Source organism: Mugil cephalus, chromosome 17, assembly GCF_022458985.1.
Source record: "Mugil cephalus isolate CIBA_MC_2020 chromosome 17, CIBA_Mcephalus_1.1, whole genome shotgun sequence".
Taxonomy (NCBI): Eukaryota; Metazoa; Chordata; class Actinopteri; order Mugiliformes; family Mugilidae; genus Mugil; species Mugil cephalus.
In genome coordinates, this window is record NC_061786.1 from 15,859,643 (window position 1) to 15,881,777 (window position 22,135).

Consider the following 22,135-nt stretch of genomic DNA (forward strand, 5'->3'; position numbering starts at 1 on the left):
CGTGGAGATCAATGCCTTAAGTTTGAATCGCTTTTCTGGAATAAAGCGCCAATTAAAACCGTAATTATATACCAGGACAATTGAGAATAATTTTGACATGCTTAATTCCCACTTAAAGTCAAAAGTAAGTCTAAGCAGGCTCTATCTATTCTATATTTATTCATGTTGGTTATTTTATTATTATTATTTCCATGTGTTTCCTTTGTAGATTAATCTTGGCAGTGTGTATAAGATGCTGTATCAGTGATAAGTCACAATATGGATATGTATGTCCTGATTGTTAATTTATATCTACCTTTCTATTTTCTATCTTTTTTACTTTAATGAGTGACAAGAAAAGAATCACACAAATATCATTAAAAATGGATTTATTTGAAACTTGAAAATCTCTTGATTTACTCATCGTACATGCAAGTACACAGCATGCAACTAAATCTTCTCTCAGTTCTTTATGGGGGGAAAAAACACTTATCTTCTTAAAACCAATCTTAACACTTACCAATGCTCATGCTGTACAGTCCCTGAATACAACCTACAACCTTAAAGTTAATACTGTTTTCTACGTAACAGACTCCAAAGACTCGTGATCGGAGAAAACCCCCCGAAGGATAACACCAGTGGAATGCTATGAATCCCGTGCAGAATTAGAAAACCATTTGGTGAGCAGGAAAACTCTTTGGGAGTCAATAGACTTGTCTAATCTTTGTCTGCATCCCAGCTGCTGTCAGAAGTAACCCTCACCTGACATTCAAATGAGACGAGTTATGTACAATGTACAGTCTCCTCATGCCTCCAGCTTAATCACTGAACAATGACAGGACTAACAGAACACAAATACTCAAAATAACTTAATTTACAAAAAAATAAAATAAAATAAAGATGTGTGATGGAAATCTACAAATGTTTTTAGGCTTAGCACCTCACCTCCGCATCTGCTTTCAGCTTTAAGAGTAAACTATTGTTACTCATGTTGCTGTAGTTGCAGCAGCCCTTTGTTCAAACCAGTTTTCAAAGAAAACTTGTCTTCTAAGAAAAGATCTCATTTCACAGGGCCGCTTTTTTCTCCCCCAACGCACCACTGCCGGTCTTCACAAGTGAGTCCCGACCCCGGCGACATTTACAGCCGGTCTCCTGAGACCGCGTTCGGCCACGGAGACCGCGGAGAGCAGCTCAACAGCGTGAACCTCCCTTGCCTCAGGTTGTTCAGTGTCTCATTGTTCACTCGTCTCCTCTTCACTTGGGACAGGAGTGGTCCACTCTGAGCTGCTGATGGTCGTACTCCGATATCAGTTTCTTGATGTGGGCCAGTTTGTTGTGGAGATATTCACAGCGAACCTTGTCCTGGTTGTAGTTTGGATTGGACTGTAGGGACGAGATAAATGTAGACAAACTAAATAAATATTTGTTTTTCTCCCACACAGCAGTCTAAGAATAAGTACAGGGAAAATTTTATGAAAGTTGTTACCTTTTTAATTTTGCGATACTCTTGAAGAATTTGATTATGAACCGTCTGCAGGAGAAAATACAGAGATATGAATTAATGGAGTGCATAAAGTGTTGTAAATGTTGTGAAATGAATATTTGACAACCCTGAGAAGGTGACGGGAAACAGCTTTAATCCGCTACTAGCACCGTGGCTGCTCGGCTGTAAAAGTCATTAATAACAGTCTTGATAAAATGCTAATATTTGCTCGTATTGCTTGGCTTTCATTGATACTTCGATACAGGAAGATGATGGAAGATTCTTATTGTAATTACAATGAATGTGTTATTCTTGTAGTAAATATTTTAGCACATGAACCAAGCAACCGTCTGAAAAATGAAGCCAACGTTTACCCAGTGACAGCTGGGATAGACTCCAGCCCCCACGGCGACCCTCCAGAGAACAAGCGGTTACACACAATGAATGAATGAAGCCAACGTGGAAATGCCAACGACTACAAGTGGGCCCTTGAGGCTGTCGCTGAGAGCAAGTCAACCTCCACGTTCCAATTTCTATTCACGACGACTGCACAGGATCCAATATTTATAGAACTTTCCCATTCAAATTATATTCGGGCTTAACTTCATGCACAACTAAGACAGGTTGGTGCCTACATGTCACATTCACCTACTCGTTTTTGAATCAGCCAGGTGTTAAGTGGAGTCAGGCACTGCCAAGATGGCCGCCCACATTGAGCCACACTGAGCTTCAAAAACTCTCCTCAGACCGGACGTCATGGGAGGTTCGACCGTATTTAAACAGTCGCCTTGCGTTTCTCTATTTTGTTTTTTCAATAAAACATAACCAACCAAATTGTGGTCTTTAATAAACCATGCACATTTTTGAGTCATTATGATTTTTAAACTCCGAGGCAGCTTCACGTAGGCACGTAGCATGAAACAGTTGATGTGTGACTCATTACGAACAGGGATGACAGCAGAGGAGATGAGTGTGCAGCAGAAGTGGCAGTCTATGAGATGTTTCTATGGAACCTTTGTTTTTTTTCCCCATGAAAACTGATTATTTCTAGATGATTATATAATTGACATGAATTCAAACCGACTGCAGCCTCTGCTCTGAGTGAAAGCTACAACCTTAAGAAGCCTACAGTTCAGTGACCGTTCACCTGAGTTCACCTGGTTTCCTTCTTGGTGCCTACCTTGTATTTGTGCGATTCCCGGTGAAGCTGCCTGAGCTGCGTTTCCAGCTCCATGAACTGCTGCGTGACGCTGTCGATGCGGGCGTGTAAATCTCGGTACTCGCTGTACTCCTTGTTGAAGTCCTGTTTGTAACTTTGCCTCTGGTTGTGGTTGCAAATCGATGTGTACTTCCTGCACAGAGAGAGTGGGGTAAGGGTCAGATGAGTGAAATACTCAACTACAGATCTCACAGATGATCTTTTAAAAACAAGGCTACTTACAATAAATAGTCCTGAGTGTCACTGTCCACTTGAAGCTCATTAGAGTCAAACAACATGTCACTCGACTCTGAAAGAAAAGATAATATTAATCAACAGAAAAATACAGAAAAAATCTGATTTACACCAGATCTGGGACCCATTTGTGTAATGTAAGAGTCTAGAGCACATATTAAGCTATTCAAATAATATACAGGTTCAAATATTCATTTTTTTATTTCAAACGTGCAACAGTACGGTGGAGGTAACGTCTTCTGACTCCATTTATCCCTTTACTAAAATATGTTTGATTCAGGTTAACGTGTATTTAAAGAAATTTAAATTTGTGGGGAAAAATTTTAAAAAATATATAGAAAATGTCTAATCAATCAAAGCTTTTGCGACCCCCCTGCAGTACCTCCTGTTGAAGATCTACGGTCTAGAGATATGTAAACAATTTGCAGTACCTAATATTGCAAAAATATGTCTGTTTTACTTTTTCCTATACAACAAACTCACAAACATATTGTGAAAACAATAAAAAGACAGTTAACAAAAAATACAGAAATTAGCTGTAAACTGTGAGTCCTCACCTGTGCAGCCCAGTGAAACTTTGTTGTTCAGCTTCTCCGAGCTGTGATCTTTCCTCTTTTCTTTCTTGTCTCTCCATCTATCCTTCTCCTTCAGAAACGAAAACAAATTTAACTGACGAAACGCATCAAACTATTGAAAACAATAAACCAAACAAGAAGCAGCTTTTCTCACCTTGTGGTTGTGTTTGCTCTTCTTTCTTTTCGTCGAGTGTCTGTTCAGATCGGGTACTATTAAAGGGGACGGGGGCCGGTCAGAGTCTTCGGGCTGAGCAGCGTCGGCCGGCTCCAGCCTTTCGGCCGCCTCCTCCTCCCGCTGACACACTGCCGACAGGGAGTCAAAAAGTCTTTTAGGATCAAGCGAGTTCCTCTGCCTGTCGTCCGCCGCCGCTTCGTTGACCTCTTTTTGAGCCGCCAGCTGAGACGGCCTCGACGCGGACCTGTCGCCCGCCGCTTTGCTCGATAAGTGGGATATCCTGGGCTTCTTGCTGGCCAGAGGGTCCGTGTATTCCTCAGGCAGGGAATGTTTAGGACGGTGGGCTGGTGATGAGTTGGGGGTGTCCCGCAGAGGGCTGACCTGGGCCTTGGACACGCTGAGGAGGTTCGGTTGCGGTTGAAACAGTCTCCTGCGCGACACGCAAACAACATTGTGTATTAACACACAGCTAGCGTTTCTACATACACTGTACATATTATCTGCAGCAGTAGTAGCTTAAATACATTCTAATGTGGGTAGTACACAGGATGGAAAAAGCTGTGGTTAACGGGTAGAGCAAGAACCAGCAGAGTGAACAGTCTTGCCTGCAGGTGGTTAAAAATCTTTTTGTGTGCGTACAGTACACGTTAAATAAGTGTTTATTGTTATTACACGTCTACAGGGACAGAGCTATTGTTATGTTTTTTGCTTTTGTTTTCTGCATAAAGCACTTGGGGCTGCATCTTTTGCATGAAAAGTGCTCTATAAATAAAGTTTGATTGAGAATATGAACAATATTTGCAGATGAAAACCTTGTAGGACAATCCTACAAATATCATTACATTTACACATTTGAATTGAGGTAGTGAAAGGGAGCAAAAATATGCCAGAATCCTTCTAGAATTATTCCTAGCGCTGTTCTCACATGCCCTGATTGGCTGCTTTTCATTGGCTCATCTCAGGCAGATCTTTATCACCGTGCTTGTTGGTAACAGTCCTGCTTACAAAGCCTGGAAATATGTGTTGGCTCGTAGTCCGGTTAAGAAACAATTCACGGTCCCTCTAAGCTCGAACCAGATGGGATGGAGTCACGCTGCAGAATGAGTGCATCCTTTGGTTCTGAATGAATCTAAAACAGTAGTTGAAGCAGAGCCGCCCTAACCCCGCCACATCTCCTCCTCCTCCGTGCTTCGCAGCGGGAACCGCCGATTCACCTTCTGCTCGTTTCTGGGCAGCAGTTCAGCCACGACGTCTGAACGGTTTCAAGCGATGCGGCCTCTAATCGGAGCGTCGTGGAAGCGGCGGTTTCTAAAGCTGGTCTTCTCGGCAGTCCCGAACTCGCACGCGTTACATAATTTGAAAATAACTGCACACATGCACACCACAGGATATTATTAAGATTATCACGTCAGATCAGGAAGCATGGAGGATTGCGCTCAACGCGATCTTATGTAATCTCTTTGGGGAAGCAAAGATTGTGGAGGAACAACTTCAAGAACAAAAGTACAAGGCTAGACAAAGCGCAGACGAGAAAATCGTAGGGGAGTCAAGAACTGGAGGCTAATGTTAGCCTCGAGTGCTAAAACCGGCACCGTGTAGGCTGCTGCTACTACGTCTGAGACTTCCTTCTCTCATTGGCTATATGTTTGTTATCAATAGAGTGGTTCAGGAGGTTTAAGAGCACATAACTACATTACTTTCATGCTCTCAAAAATATTAAGACGGCAAAAAATACTAGCAACTCTCTTTAGAGAAGGCACAGCTGTTAACTAAAAACCATTTCAGGACACAACCTTACGATTAGAGGCTAATTTGAAGAATCTGAAAACCTAGTTTTTTGCTTGTTTAATAAACTTTCTCACTACACCTTTACGTATTTGTTCATAGTATGATGTTTTCAGTGTTCTCCTGCACCACTTTATTGCTCTTGCAAATGGGGAAAAAAAAAAAAAAAAAAAAAGGCCACATCTATAAGTGTGAAGTGCTGCAGCTGGTTTGACAGTAGCATCATTTGCTCATAAAAACAGAACAGGGATGCACTGATGAACATCGGCATTGGCCGATATTTGCCTCATTAATTATCATGGGCCAAAAAAAGATGACATCACCAGTGGCCGATGTTTATATTTTGATTGGCATGTCTCACGAGCGCTGTGCTGAAGAGACGCCCTTTCGCTCTCGCCTCTCTTCCTTTTTTTTGCGCTGCAATTGACGGAAGGAACTGCGCCGCCTGAAAAATTTCCTTAATCAGATCAGCTGACACAAGATGTCACAAGTTATGTGGCGGAACTTCACAGCACGCAATATACGGTTTGCAATACATGTGCCAGCCATATTTCTAGAGGAGGTACCGCAAGAAAGGATTTTAACACATCAAATCTCACGGCCGACCAAAAACAGACGACTGAAGAAAGCTCAAACAACCAGCAGAAAGACTCAAGGCTCTGCAGGACACAGACACAGTGACCTACACATGCAGACGCCGGTGTGAGTCATTTATACCAGTCGGCGCCTGCAGACAACGCCAAAGCAAAACAAATAACTATTTTTTTATTCTGTACATAAAATACAGGAGGTTTAAGATGATTCAATTTGTGCTCACTGGGACGACAGGATGAAGACATGAAAGATGCAAACAGTTCAAACGGTAATATGTAAATGTTACTTTAAACATTAGAATCAGCTTTCAACTGAAGGAAATCTATCTGTTAAGAAATCCAGCTGCAGAAATTGACTTTATGGAAAGTTAAGTGGATGCACAAGAGCACGTCCCCCCTTTCTGCTCTATTATCATTAAAACAGCAGCGTGGGCATATCGTCTAAATTTATGAAGTCAATCCGCACAGTTCTTCAGAAACTTTCAACACAAAATTGCTCTTTCTTTAGCTTCCTCTTTAATTTGTGAAAAGTTTCCTTTTACGTGACAAGTGCTTTGACTTGAATTTATTTATTTATTTATTTTTTTTAATTGGTTTTACCTGACAAGGATGCGTTTAAGAAGCTGCTGGTCGCCCGTGGTATAACCTGGCCAGTCCTTCTGCAGCTCTTTATAGAGAGTGTCCTTCAAAACAAATGTCTTGTCTCTGCTATTGAGCTGGCCAGCCTGCAAACACAGATAAAAACAACGGACACGTATTAATCTTAGTTTTAGCAAAACCTGTTCTTGTGCACTAAAAATATTAATCAAAGATAAACAGGATTACCTCCAGGAGTAGGGAGTCGAGCATGTCTTTGTCTCCCGCCGTCAGTCCGTCTCTCTGCAGCCTCAAGATCAGGTCAGGCCTCCTGTAAGGCCTCAGAGCCAGCAGGTGTATCACCCTCTCCCTCAGAGGCCTCTCTTTCACGTCGCTCACGTCGCTCTTCCTGTTAGACGTGCACTCGTTCTTCTTCTGCTTGGACACGCCGGCGCCTCTTCTGCTCTTGCTGAGGAGGGACGAGTGCTTGGGCTTGGTGAGGCTGGCCAGCGCCGGATCTGGGGCTCGCACCGTCACCTTCTTGCCTGAAAAGCAACCAGACGCGTCACACGAAAGAGAAGATACCTTCAAAAGAGTTCACGCGCGCGTTCGCGCTGAGGCGTCTGAAATCACCTCGTGTTGCCGACATCCTGATTTCAGCTCATGAAAGGCTGACTGGGTTGTAAGTGTGTGTCATGTCTTGGTATTTTAGGGTTTATGTGACACGAGGTGATGAGACAAATCTCTCTATCCACCCGTCAGAACATAAAGAGATAAATATAAAGGCCTTATTTCACCCCTACAGAAACCCACATTCAGGTTACACACACACACACACACACACACACACACTCATCTAAAATGTTGCTGTCTAATTCGAGAAGTAACCACAAGATAACTCAACCCTGTAATGTAATGAGTAACGAAATTTTTTTTTTTTTTTTTTGCTTGGAAGACTTCCTATAAATTTACAGAATCATCAAAAAAAAAAAAAAACGTGTAACTACGTTAGTGTGTGCAAATTGCAGTGTGTGACAATGTGTACACTCACTGAGAGGAGATGACATGTCTGTTTCAAGGGGAAGTGGTTTGGTGGTTGAAAGTAGAAAACAGGGGAGGTATTTAGAAAAAAAAGCTAAATCACTGGTTTTAACGTGTACACGGATCAGGCATAACATTATGACCACCTGCCTGATATTGTGTAGGTCCACCTTGTGCCTCTAAAACGGTTGTGGCTCTTCAGAGAATGGACACGGGTCTTCTGAGGGCGTTTTGCTGTGTCTGGTAACAGGATGTTGTTAGTGGGGGCCTTTGGGTGCTATGGGTTGAGGGGAGGGGCCTCTGTATGTCATGCCACAGATACTTGATGAGTTTGGGATCCAGTGAGTTTGGAGATCAAACCAACACTTTGTGTTCTTTTTGATGTTTTTTATTACAGTTTTGTGTGTATGTGTGTGTCAGTGCCAGGCTGAATCCTGCTGAGTGTCACTGGGGGGTGATTTAAGTGGGTGGTACATGTTTAAGTAACACACACATGAATGGCAGGTCCAAACGTTCCCCATCAGAACCTCAGGACTGAACTGTCACAAGATGGTCAATGTTATTAATTCTCCTATCAGTGGTCACAATGTTGTGGCTGATTTGTGTATGTTTGAATTCAGCCTCTCTAGTTTTGTATATTTCAGACACGGAGTACAGTTTAAAACCCACAATTTGCATGTAGTTGTACGTGCGTGCGTGTAAGAACTAAAAATAACAAAAGGAAAAAAAAAAAAAACAAGAGAAATTGTTTCTATGTCACCAGTTGCTACACGCGTTGCCGAGGCAACCGGTGCAATATGGCCGACTGTATTTTCTGGATATTATCAGCACGGCACAAATTTGTCTTCAGGCCAGTTCTTATCTCTTAGCTGGAGTAATCTCATCTGTTGTATAACGGACTCTGTTGACATGTGAGTGCGTCCTCTACTTTTTCGTACCTTGGTAGCGCCCCCCGTGTTTGATGACTATGGCCGCTCGGCTGCGCGTCTCCTCTTCAGCCTGAGCCATGCTCTGACGAGCCTTATCGTACGAGTCATCTGTAGCGTTGACTGTCATCTTCTTCTGAATCACCCCGAGACATGACAGCTCCTCGGCGGCACTGAGAAGATGAGGGAGGACAGATTTTTATTTTTTATTTTTTCCTTTTCCACAGATCCTTCAACATTGTGTCTATTTGAAATAAATGATTTTTGGTTTTTCATGCTTATGTTTGGATTAGTTACACATGTGTAACTGGTTTACTGCAGCAAAGGGGGGCAACTATAAAGTTTGCTGTTGTAGGACTGAGTCAGACTTTCAGAAGTGCACCTAAACTTTTTTTTTTTTAAAACTCCTGGCACATATCACATTCACTTCTTTGCATTTCTGCGCCTTCCTAGACGTGTGCAGTGAGGAACCCTGGGCTTCCGCTGGCATTTGAAGCCAGCGAAACATTATCAGCAGGGGGGACTCTCACACAGCAGTAGGGGAGAGACATTTTAAAATATTAAAATTCATTCAGACAGCCAGCTTTCTCTTTCTCTCTCTCTCTCTCTCTATAAATACAAAGCAAACATATGAACACAATACGAATCACATCCCTTTTTTAGCTTTAATCTGAGAAACTACATCGAAATAGGATGTTTAACATGATACTTCGTTGTGTCTTACCCAGCGCTGAGCTGTTTGACACAGTCAAAGCTTCCATGAGGATTGTCACGGGCGACGTTAGTCACGCCAAAGGTGAAAATCCTCACTTCGTCTCGATTTTCCGAGCAAGGGACGGTGATTTTCTGTCATATGAAGGAGGAGAGACGAAAAAACTGAAGCACACAGATCTTTACACATAGATTTAATATCTTTAAACTGTACACAGTGCATCAGAGGAAGTGAATCAACCGTCTTACCCCTTGATTTCCATTAAAACAGATGGTAGGATGAGAAGACGAGCCCTGGAAGAGGAGAAAAAAAGAAAGAATAAAACATGTAAATTGTCTCCGAATGGCGTAAACATGCGCACACGCAGATAAAGTCACATGCTCATACACATCTGATAATACGACAGCACAGACGCATGTAAAACAGGCAACACAGAGGCTGTTTTGTGGTCTGTCTTCTTTGTACGAGTGCTTCTGTCCCCACCTTCATTGTGGTTATATGACAGTGATAACTCATTCGCCTATTTGTTTGCGAGTCCTGTTGTTCTTCATATCTGTGCACAGTGTACCGAAACGGTAACCAACACAAACCCCCACAGCCCACAGATGGAGTGCTCCTTTATTGCTGCGATCTGTCATATTTAGTAGGTGCTCTCTTTTTTTAAGTACATGAATCATATAAAAGTAAACCTCCGTTTGTTTGACGACGATGCTTCTTCTCGAGTTGATTCCTACCACTGCGACTGGACGGGTAAGAGTTGGATCATTTACAAAATCCCTACGTGCTTCCTTACAAGTCTGTAGCAGCACGTGCTACACGTTAGTTTCAGTTGTTTCTGTCACCGCTGAAATTAATCTTGGTCGAAAGATCATTAAAAAGATCTGCCCTCTCAAGTTCTGCTTCCCTTCCAGAGTGAATAAGGGCTTTTCCTGCATCCTCATCTCTTCCACTTCCCACGCTGTCGAGATCACTTCGTTCTCAACACCGGCGTCACCACCCTCATCCAATAACCAGTTTCCTTCGCCGAGCCAATCGATTCCCAGTCCCCCGTGCTTTAAATTCATTGTACATCTGTCACTCTGCCTTCGGGCCGTCTGTGATGCAACCCTCCTCCACCTCCATCTCCGCACCTCTTCCCGGTCGTCCTGGAGGAGTCATCACCAGAGGTCTCCGCCGACCACCTGCCAACGATACGTGTTGCTCCAACCTCATGTTACATGTTCACGTTCCCTCTGCATTCCCAGTCAATTTCGCTCTTTTCAAACTTCAATCACTTAAAGAGGAGATTGATTTTGTTAGCCCTGACTGGATTAACTGGGGAGACACAAAGACGGTTGACAAATCGAGATGTGGCAAGACGTACCACATAAGATGAGGACTACAAGTTTGAATAGTTTAAGAAACTGGGGTCTGGATTTAGAAATAATTCAACTCTATGGTCGGCTCATCATCCCTGCTTGAGAGCAGCTGCTGGAGACACAATAAACTCAGCACCATTTAGTTGCATTATGTGTCATGTGCACAAGGGAGAATAAACTGCCATTCATTAGTCCGACAGAGTTTGGAGTTCACAAGTCAATCAGAGGAGAACTGACACCGAATAAAAAACCTGCAACCCAGTAGCCTTAATTACTTCACTCAGCCGGTGCAAATACAAATAGTTTGTATAGTTTATCTGTCCACAACCACAATTTCTAACATTTGAAATCACAGGAGCTACTTCTTTCTCTGTAACCCGTGACAACCGCTGAAGCATTCCCCGGGACGCACGCACCCTGGGTCTACCCAGACGTTTGCACATCACATGTCCTTTAAATAAATTCAATTTGATCCGCGCCGGCTAAGGTCATCACACCCCGCTGTTCAAATACAGCACATATCGTCACATGGGAATAAGAAAAACTGTGCGAAATAGCAGCCTGTCATCTCTCGCAGGGGAGAATTAGCCCCGTAGGAAAAAAAAAAAAAAGGCAGAAATGACAGGCCAAAAGTGACACATTTGCAGCACAGACGGAAAGTATGCGATGACGAGAATCCGAGTGACCTTTTCATGGAGAGGATTTGCAAGTCCACCTGTTGATGAGTGCACAGGGCGAGGTGGCTGCCAGGGCAAGAGTTTGGCCCGGTTACATGTGGAGGTCTAGACCAGGCCAAGTAGGTTGTGGACAGCCACACTTAAAAGCTAAATAAAGAAACTAAACGCGTGCACAGGACAAGCAGTGCGTCTCTTGAGCATGTTGGACTCTTCGGCTTTGTGTCGGTGCTTCCCCACCCTCACACTGCCTGTCTCATCATATAAGAGTGGGGTTTTCACCTTTCACCAGAAATTAGGCAGCTGCAATTTCTTCACAGAGGAGTTTCCTACGTGCATTACTAGGAATTGGTAAATTGAGGAAGTGTACGCGGCTGTTTTCTGCGTAGACTTCCTGCAGCGACTGATTCATTTGTGATTAACTGGGTCAAATGTTTGATTTTTTTTTTTGAATACGTCCACCTGTCTAGCGAAAGCTACACTGCAGAGATAAACCGGTTGCAGCCATGTACACGTTCGGCAAAAAAGTCTCTTTAACACGAACCCTAAACACCCTCCTCCTAATACAACTATCCATCTCTCCTCCTTCCCTTTCTTCTCTCCTCGCCTGCTTAGCGTTCATAATAGTAGCCAGGAGCTCGTAACGACTTGGCCAGCAGCTTGTTGCATGCGGTGAGACCACGGGGTAGCGTTTCCGCGTCGTATTATGCAACATGTATTTTCATTTTTTTTTTTTCTGCTACACAAGAGGAGGCTTTGGAGGAGGCAACAGCCGGGCAAGGTGCTGCTGAAGTTCGGCCGAAACGCAAAGCACACACACAACCGCCTCCTCCTGCCTTGTGTTGTGATTCAATTTTAAGAGTAAGACTCGTTTTGACAAAGTAAAACAAATAAGCTGACTTGTGACCGAGCGGGAGGCACTGAAACAAACGACCCACCTTGGCATTTTGAAAGGTACCGATGGCTCTTGCCGCGCTGTCAGTGAGTTTAACGTGAAAAACGGAGACGTTGCCGCCGCGGTTCAGTTTACCGCTGGACAGTCCGTAGCACTGGTTCTCCTTCAGCGCCGACATCCCGCCTCGAGTTCCCGCCCCTCCTCCGTGCCAGGCTCACTCCGGACCGAACGAACCCGGGGTAAATAAACAAACATGAGGCGAAACGACCCGGAGAAAAGAGCTCTACAACGTCTCCGCCGCGTCGCTGCTGCTCCGCCGCCGCGCGCTATTCTGGAGTAGATCGCATTACGTCATGACGGCGGAACTCAAGAGGCATTCTATTGGCCGAGGGACATAAATAAACTGTGACGTAGGGCTTACGTAAGCACTTGTCCCTTTTTTTTCTATCTCCAATCTCTCGCTATGCTAATTTTTTCCCCCTTTCTTTCGCAGACCTAAGCGCGAGCAAACAGGTCGTTTTAATTCAGTTTCTACTGACTTTAAGGATTTGTACTGAATATTGTAAATAAATATTATAATATTATATATATAATATTATTATATATTATAATAATAACTATAGTAATTAATTTATAAATAATAAAAAATGAATATGAATACATAAATACTGGTGGCCCTTATACTCCTGAGTATTTCTGAGTATTTTGTAGAAGCAGTCACATACATTTTGACTTTTTTCTCAACATGTACATGTATTTCGACTTCATTCTCGACATCGTGCTTCGACTTTATTCTAAATAATAATATATGATATTTCAACTTTTTTTTCTCTACATTGTATTTTGCATTTGTATTATTCTCGACATTTCGACTTTATTTTCAACATTGTATTTCAACTATTTTCTCGACATTTCGACTTTTTTCTCAAAGTGCTTGTTGAAAAACAATCTGCATCCCCCATGGTTGGCCCTAATACTCTTCTCCAGATTTAAGTGTAATGAATGGAAGTTATAAAACTTGTTCAGCTAGATTCCAGTAAGTGGATAAGTAGACTACTTTATTCCAGGGACAGAATTTAGAAAAGCAAGGGCAAACACAGACACCCCAAATGCATCCCTTACGCAAATAAAAGTCCTTAATACTTTTATTTACCCTGACTTTCCGTACATTAGAATAGAATCAAATAAAGCAAACCTACGTCATTTACGTAATCCCAAACAGCCCAAACAAGGTGTGTCAATATGAGGAAGTAGAGAAGCAACATTATTTGCAATGTGGAAGCGGTCTGATCAGTCTGTGTCAACATGTACTGTGGTTACCTTAGTGTTTGTACACACAGCCTATACCAGGGGTGACCTCGTTTTAGTTCAGGTGGCCACATGCATCCCAATTTGATCCCAAAGCAGTAACATCATAGCCTAATAAAGTTTTCCCTTTGTTTCAAGTACATTATGAAAATCTTTACATTTAATGAATCATCCTTTTACAAAAACATGTTATGAACAAATTGAATGTCCTAAGAATGAGTTTCTATTGGGTCGGTTTTGGCCCGTGGGCCATATGTTTGACACCCCTGGTCTACTCTCTTACCAAACTTACTGCTGAGGGCTTTTAATGGTCACTTTAAATTGGTGTTTTGCTAAATAATGACCCCTTTGCTGTGCCTCTACATTTGTTGATTGTTAGATTTTTAAAAGTTGAATAGATTTAAAATAATTTTAATACCTTTACAACTAGACTTGTCAGTCGTTAACACACGAAATACAGATACAGATACAGATACAGGTATATGATAATACAAAATCACTGACTTTGTGCAAATGTACCTATTAATGCTGGGTTGAAGGCAAACGGTAGTAACACCAAATATTGATGTGAGTTTTTCTTGTGTTCACCCTCTTTAAACAATCATTATATATATTTTTACAGCATTTTTCTCCAGACTTTTCCCCACGCCTGCCTAAAACGTTTGCACAGCACTGTATATCTGAGGGAAACATCAGGATTAGATGTTAGAAAGTAAAACCTCCTTCGTATAGGACGGCATCTTCAATTAAAGGCCCGACCCTCTGGAATTCACTAAATACATTAAAGCAGGTTAAGATTTTAAAAAGTTCTCAACAACAGCTAAGCTCTGGCTAAAGTCTGAGCTCAAACTCTAACAATTGAGTTCATCTTAAATAGGTTTGGTGCAGCTGCTTTCTCTATTTGTCCCTCATAAATAAAGCAATACATAGATAAAACATTAGATTTTGTTTGGGCTTGAAAAGGAGCTTGCCTCTGCACAAATTCACTCGACTTTGTCTCCAAACCAAGAGCCAAAAGCAGAACAGACTCCGTCCAACTTAAAAACTCAGTTCCTGTTTTTTGTGTGTTAATGATTTACAAAAATAACTCTAATCCTGCCTATTATACACATATACTTGTTGACTGTGCCTATAATGTGTTTTAAATGCTCTTTTGTTTTAGTTTTTTTCCTCTTGTAATGTTACCATTTGTTGTGAACGTGTTTTAACCTGCAATCCCTGGGTTAAATGTTGCAAGAAAAGACAGTAGCATGAGTGAGAATGGTGGAAACACACCCTTAGACGGATGTAAAAAGAACTTACTTGTTTGGTGCTTATGTCCTGAGGTAACCTCATCAGAACCAGTCATCATGAGTTGACGTAATTACCCATCAGGTATGATGGGTAGTTTTTCTGACGTGTTCGTCTGGTCTCTTCCTCTTCCTCCCTCCCCCTCTTTCTCTCTCTGCCATTTTGAAGTTAAAAGTATTTATGTAACACGACAGCTGCTTTGCCTTTTCTGGAGAACAAAAGACAAAACCAAATAAAAGAATAAAAAAAAATGACAAAAGAAAGAACATTTCCACATATAAATGAGCAGCTGATAGTTTAGGTGTTTCAGCGTCTCTCATCTGTCCTCTGCTTGTTGGTGTTTGAACGCAGACGGTGGTCGCAAGGCAGACGAGACCTGTTCAAAGCTGACTCGAATCAAAGGGGCTCTGGCTCTTTGTAGTGCATGGATTGCAACAGGTGACATTTTGGGCTCGAAACAGTTTATAACTTTGAACGCTCGCCATGGGCTGAGCCGCCCCTCGACCCAGTGGGTAAAGGAGAGGACGGATGAGTGACTGAGGGAGACTCTCACTTTATCCTCTGTGACACGAGGAGGCTTCATCCAGACAGCGAGGTAGACGTTTTATTATTATCTGGAATGATAATAATAATAAGGTTGATTTATATGTGGAAAATGTGAGAGTGAACCCATAAAATGACTCCTTTTATCTTGTTTTGCAGAAGAGGAATCGATAAGTATCCACTGAGGGGGGAACATCAAGGTGAGTTTGATGTCAACTGTGGATGTGAATCTGTTTTTAAATTAGCCCATGGATATCGTACATGATGTCTGTGTGCATTATTTAACCACTGGCAATGACATTAGCAGAACTATGTTATATTGGGATGTAATTTAAACTGACTTGGGTGTATACTGACAAAAGCTGCTCAGTTTTCATTTTATTTTTTTATTTTTTGGATTAACTTAACATTTTAGAGTTTGAAAAAGAAAAGAGCCAAAAAAGGACTATATATATATCACATGTTATCCTCCTGAGACCCGGGCTTTTATTTCTTATGTGCTTTTAATTTCTCCAAGGAGCTAAAGTATAAAAACTAAGCATCATCTCTGAGCAGTATATTTAATTCCAACGTCCTCAAACAAGTACTTGCTAATTAGCTTTTTACTATTAATAGAATCTGTTGAATGTGCGTGTCATATCAAACTAGAGACGTTAATAGGTGTAAGTAGACAAGTTTCCACCATGGAAATAAAAACAAAATAAAAATTGCACTGAAGACCTATCATGCTATAATATTTCTACATTGATAAGTGTATTAATGCCTTGGTACCACTAGATGGCGGATTAAGGTGTCCACTTATGAGGACAATGGGTCTAAATGAAGCAGAATAATTCAAATAATAGCTTCATAAAGAATACAAGACATCTGAATAATTATTATTTATTTATTTTACACTTTTTAAAATATTGAGGTTGCGGCCTCATTTACTAACAGAGGACACACACAATCATAGATCATGAAAGGTTTCATCATAAATGCCTCATATTTTGTGTTGCAGTTTAACCTGAAGTGTTTCGCAAGCTTTGCTGTGTTGCCACAACTCAATAGTTCAGTTATTTTCCACTGTGTTCCTACTTCAAATGACTGAAATTTCAAAAGTATTGATATTTGGATATGAGAATGGATTTTAGAGCATAAAGACCTGGTATCAGAAGTATCAATATTTCAGTATCCAGCTGCACATCACTACCTGTCCCCATATGAGGACGCAGGGTCTCAGGAGGTTAAAAACTTATGTTATTTTTCTGAAACACAGCAGGTGAATACATTATGTGATATTTTGCTGGTAAATTTGTTGCAACAATTAGGTAAATTTGTTGCAACAATTAAGTGTGACTTTCCTCTGCCTTCCAGAAGATGGGGGACCCCCTGTCGGACTGTAGCCCCCTCATCTGTGCGGCATCCTCGGGTAAACTCCGTCTGGTCCGCCTGCTGGTGGAAGGTGGAGCTCAGGTGAACGGACGCAACCACAGAGGAGAGACGGCTCTCCTGGCTGCCTGCAAGGCCCTGAGAGGGGGGCCCACTGGGCCCGAGACGGTTAAACTCCTCACATACCTGCTCCAGAACAAGGTCGGTCTACCTCGCATTTCAAATGAGAATACAGTTAAATATAATCTTTTCAATGCAGGTTCAGTTGTTTGTTGATTCAGGTGTGTTTCTAATGCATAAAAAATGTGCACCCGCTCAAAGAGAAGTATGCTTTTAATGCATAGTAAACAGTCTCCTGATGTTTACAACTCTGCACCTACAAAAGAGCCCCTGAACAATTTAGCCCCGTGAAATACAATACAGTGTATTGTATACAGGAATTATGTGTCCTCACTCGAGAGCCACGGCATCAAATCAGCAACAAAACCAGATCTGTTTTCATCAAGAGAACATTAAGCAAATGACATGTGGTTCTGCCAAAGTTGGGCTTTTGATCTCCACAACTCCACAAATCCACAGACCCTCACCTGCTCACAGATGTTCATTCCGGGACATTCACCGTACTTAATTGTCTTTTTCTGACTGCATCCATCAACATAATCCTCTGTTTCAATCAGGCTGATCCTAATGCACAAGACCGGGCCGGCCGCACGGCTCTAATGTACGCCTGCATGGAGCGTGCAGGGGCTCAGGTGGCGTCCGCCCTCCTGGCAGCGGGAGCGGACCCCAGCATGGAGGACTACTCCGGAGCCTCAGCTTTGGTCTACGCCATCAACGCACAGCACCAGCCCACGCTGAAGGTCAGTCAGGGGCAAAGACAAGAATGATCTAAGAAAGCACACAAGACACTGTTCTGTCTTTAAATAATCAATGTGAAAATAAACTCCAAAATATAAAAAAAATATGGAATCAATGGAAATATGGATCAATGCTTCAGGTGTTGATGGACGCCTGCCGGGCCAGGGGTCGGGACATCATCATCATCACCACGGAGATGGGCGTGAATGGAGGCCGGGTGACCAGGCGCTACTTGAATGTCCCCCCGTCCCCGGACACGTCGCCAGTGTCCTGCATGTCCCCGTCTGACATCGTCCTCAAGACGGGTTCGCCCAACACAACCGAGGGAGAAAACATCTTCAACTTCAGAGGAACAGGTGAGAACTGGAGGTTCATTTGACCTCAGGTTAGATACAGTACATAATCAATTACAATACAAATCCTGTCCATGTTTACCAATGGATAAATAGATATAAGTGAGATATATAAGCGCAAGGGTACAACGCCAGGATAGGAGAATCAAGCAACGGTTGGGGCCCTGTGAAAAACACCCCTCAACCTCTGAAAGACCTTTGTCCTACATCATTTTAACATCACAGTGTTAGCTGGAGGCAAAACAGAGGGTAGCTCGAGGCGAACACTGTCACTGTCAACCATGAAAATGTCTTGCTATATTTTTGGCGCCAAAACCGAAAAATCAAAAACACTAAGTTACCCTCCACAGTGGTTCCACTTACATCTTGTAATATCTTTGTTGGAGAGGCTTCACTTGAAAAAGACAGACCAGATTTCGTCCCCTCTGTGTCCTCCATTGGTCAAATCGTCCATCCAGTGAGCGAGGGTGTAGCATAGGTGAATATAGTCCCATCAGTCAGATCACCTTTTTAAAATAACACTCACGGTCTCGGGGAGTGGATGTATTAGTGTATTCTCTAAAATATGCGTTTTCTTCATCCATTCTTGCCAGAACAGTCGGTTGAAATATGCTAAACGCCATTTACAGGCTATAGTGTTTGGGATGTTTTGCCTCCAGTTAAGCCCCGTCCCTCAAAAAAACTTCCATCCTTTACAAACTTCTGAAGGGGTCTACAGTGCATCAACAATATCTGCAGACGTTGTAGACATTTCAGCCCTAATTGGTTTTATAATGATGCATAAAGAAATGAATAAGTATAAAATGAAATCCGAAATAACTAGGTTTTGGGGAAATAAAAAATATCGAAGATGCAAAGGCAAAATAATAATAATAATAAATATTTTACATAAAATGAAGCAGTTACAAATAAAGTAGACGTTTAAAATGGGAAAATAAATACATAGGGAAATTAAGCAATTTTGGGCTTCCATAGACAGGAATTATTGTCGTGCAATTCTGTACCGGGTCAGTTTTACGGAAAATAAGAAACCTGTCGATTTAGGGTAAAAAAACAAAACAAAAAAACGTCCAGCTAGACAAGGATAAATTCTGTGTAAATACACCTCTGATTGTGAACAAACAACCAAAATTCAGTTTTATAAGTTTTTATTATTATTATTATTATTATTATTATTATTATTATTATTATTATTTTCAAGGGCCACCTATTTTTATTTAAGGTGAAGGCACAGACTTGTGATATATAGTGCATGTATCAAACAGGTCGATGCCTCTGCCTCTGCACTTGAACAGAATGGGATTAAGAAAATAAAACAATCCTTCTGTTCGCAATGGCAACAACGAACTCTCAGTTACTACTTTAAAATAACCGAGGGACATCTGTGAGCAGGCTAAACCTTATACAACAACGTCACATTCACATGCAATCTGGCCATTTTTCATGCTTTATATAGATATAGATACAGATGAACCAGGTCTGTATGACAGCCTGCGCATTGTGTGGCTAAATTGTGCCGTTTCCGTGTGCAGACACTGGATTGCATATAGCAGGCCAGTGCTGAACAAAGGCAAGTCTAGACAGAAGGGAATAAATGCCGGCTGGTTGAAATCATTAGCTGCATGCTCATTCCTGACGAGAGAAGAAGACGAGAATGTGTTGCCGGGGCGAGGCGAAGCTCACTCTAGTGGTGAAAGGAGCAGAGAAGCTGATGATTAATTCATACCATAGAAACAAAGTCAGTCATCTGGTGGAGGAACAGTACGTGATGGACTTTGGGAATTTATGGTGGTACAAGAAGAAGAATTTTAAGTTCCAATCCCCAGAGGATGAACCGGAATATACTTTTGTCTTCACCATCCTCAACAACCTCATGATTCAACAACTAAACAGACTTAGAGTGATGAAAGTAAAATAAAGTTTAATTAAAGGGCACACGGAGGGTTTTTCTAAATTTTTGTGTTCATCTAAACTGAACATTCAAAAGCACAATTATTCCTGCCAACAACCGATCACCTAAAACAAATAAAGTGCAGAGCAACTGATCCACACGACTGAGCTCTGTGCACTGCAAAAAGAGCATTACTAGAAAGAAGCAAAATATTCTTTTATTTATCAAATTATTTTGTATTTAAAAAAAAAAATTTTTTTTGCTTGACAAAAATTCTTAAATGAGCACAAAGTTCTTGCCTCTGAACAAAATATAAGACGTGTTTCTTTGATTTTTTTGCTTTTTTGAAATTCCTTTTTTGCAGTGTAGGACAGTTTGCAGCTCTTCCTAGCCTCCGAGCTAATAGTAGAAATGCTAGTATGAAAGGTTACTTCCTCTCATGCAGACACAGAATGCATTGGCTCACAGATCTTCAAGTCTTAGGTTGATTAGACTTTTTTTTTTTTTTAATATTTTTTATATTTTCCCCCACATATTTAAAGAGAGCCTATTCAGTCTCAAGGTGAAATCCCATGTACGTATATTGCTGTCAGGTGTGTTTATGTTTACGGCATTTTAATATTATTTGAATAGTGTTAAATGCAAAGTGTTAATAATAACGTATTTTTATAAATAGCACTAGTTTAACATAGAACACATAAAGTAGGCAGGGGGTCCCTACTCAATCTCCCCATGAGTTTACGGGTCCATGGCCTGAAAAACATTGAAACCCTTTGCATTAGCTGATTGCGTTGTGTTCAAGTGCAACTGTTTGGCCCAGACTCTGTCAAATTGAGGCAAAGTTCTTTTCCTTTGACTTTGCATTGCAGGAAAGTGACTTTTACAGTACAGTCATTTACCAGACCACATACTAAAACTAGCTCAAAAGGCCAATAAAAGGGTCAATGTGAACACATTGATTCAGAGTAAACATGTCCACATGTGTGATTTTAATAAACCATCTTTTTTACTTCCATCAGGCCGGGGAGGGAGCAGCAGCAGCAGCACCAGACGTCCCTCCTGTGAGCTGAGCCCTCCATCTCCCAGACAGAGGATATTGTCTGAACCTTGGCTGGCCATCCACAACCTGGCCGGTCTGAACAGAGCTTACGAGGAGGGCAAGAGGGAGAGGGGCCTGGATGAAGATTTGAGGAGGGAGAGAGGAGCAAAAGAGGACGACGGAGGGGGAGAGGATGAAGAGCGGCTCTGTCACCGGGAAGAGAGCGGAGGCGGCCTGGTTCAAAGGAGGGATAACAGACATGGAGGAGAGAATTACAGCGAGGATTTCTCTCAGCCGGTCCTCCCGCTCGCCCAGATGAGCTCGTCTCATGCGGCAAGAGACGGCGTGATCCTCAAGAGGACACCCGGAGGTTTAACTTCAGACAGAAAGCTCCCCGCGTGCCCTCCGCCTCACCCTCAGCTCCGTAGGAACACCCTCCCCTCCGTCACGGTCATCCCACCTCCCGTTCACCTCCCTCCCTTAGCGAACCAGTCACGCTCTCACCTCCGGGTGCCGACACGACTCTCACCCTCCGGGAGCAAGACCAGGGCGTTCCAGCCTCACCCGCCCAGCTCCTCCCCTCCCCACGGCAGAACATCAGCGAGACGGGCGTTGCTCCCCCCGCTGCCCCTCGCCTCCTCCCTCGCCTCCCTGGCTGCTCCTCCTGCCTCCTGCCACAGTGAGAGGAGCAGGAGGTCAGTGCGTCGTCACTCCGTGCAGCTCGAACAGATGAGATACCTGTGAGATTTCACTTTACCTAAAGTAATGAGTCATTTTTAACATGGAAGTCATTTCTCTAAGCCTGCATTCGGGTTTATCACTTTAGTTGGGAGGACGTTTGGCTGAATCTACATGAAAAAGACACTTAAAAAAAAAATCTTGGAGTCAAACTTTTGCATTTGCAGTAAAATATTTCTTCCCTTTTCTTCAATGAATAAAAAAATCAGCCAATAATTACAGACTTTAAGTATGATCAAAGCATAGAAGGAGGTGGTTGGTGGGTGGGTTGGAATAAGGAAGGAGATTTACCATAAGATGCTTCAGATGAGTCATAAACCAAGGCTTCAGCTGCTGTGGGCTGATACTACACCGATCAGCCACAACATTAAAACCACTGACAGGGGAAGTCAATAACATTGAGCAACTTGTGACAATTAAATGTTCTGCTGGGATTTTTTACTGTTTTTACTGTTACTTAGACATATGCCGCCCACATAGACCAGACCAGGCACCGCAACACCACAGCAATGACACTCA

The 22,135-nt window shown here is 42.3% G+C and overlaps 2 protein-coding genes across 2 annotated transcripts; one reads left to right on the forward strand and one right to left on the reverse strand.

The window, feature by feature from the left end:
- Nucleotides 1-351: 351 nt before the first annotated feature.
- LOC125024068 (RNA polymerase II elongation factor ELL-like) lies at nucleotides 352-12,572 on the reverse strand. The gene is made up of 12 exons (XM_047611728.1): nucleotides 12,269-12,572; nucleotides 9,547-9,591; nucleotides 9,311-9,432; nucleotides 8,599-8,759; nucleotides 6,869-7,164; nucleotides 6,644-6,768; nucleotides 3,645-4,095; nucleotides 3,473-3,560; nucleotides 2,904-2,970; nucleotides 2,643-2,814; nucleotides 1,466-1,510; nucleotides 352-1,362 (listed from the first exon to the last, which is right to left on the reverse strand). Exons 1-12 carry the CDS (start codon nucleotides 12,401-12,403, stop codon nucleotides 1,234-1,236), a joined length of 1,836 nt encoding a protein of 611 aa, XP_047467684.1. The 5' UTR covers nucleotides 12,404-12,572; the 3' UTR covers nucleotides 352-1,233.
- A 2,382-nt stretch (nucleotides 12,573-14,954) lies between these two features.
- LOC125023967 (ankyrin repeat domain-containing protein 34B) lies at nucleotides 14,955-22,031 on the forward strand. Its single transcript, XM_047611568.1, has 6 exons — nucleotides 14,955-15,418; nucleotides 15,526-15,566; nucleotides 16,723-16,938; nucleotides 17,415-17,597; nucleotides 17,735-17,951; nucleotides 20,859-22,031. Exons 3-6 carry the CDS (start codon nucleotides 16,726-16,728, stop codon nucleotides 21,620-21,622), a joined length of 1,377 nt encoding a protein of 458 aa, XP_047467524.1. The 5' UTR covers nucleotides 14,955-15,418; nucleotides 15,526-15,566; nucleotides 16,723-16,725; the 3' UTR covers nucleotides 21,623-22,031.
- The last annotated feature ends 104 nt before the right edge of the window (nucleotides 22,032-22,135 follow it).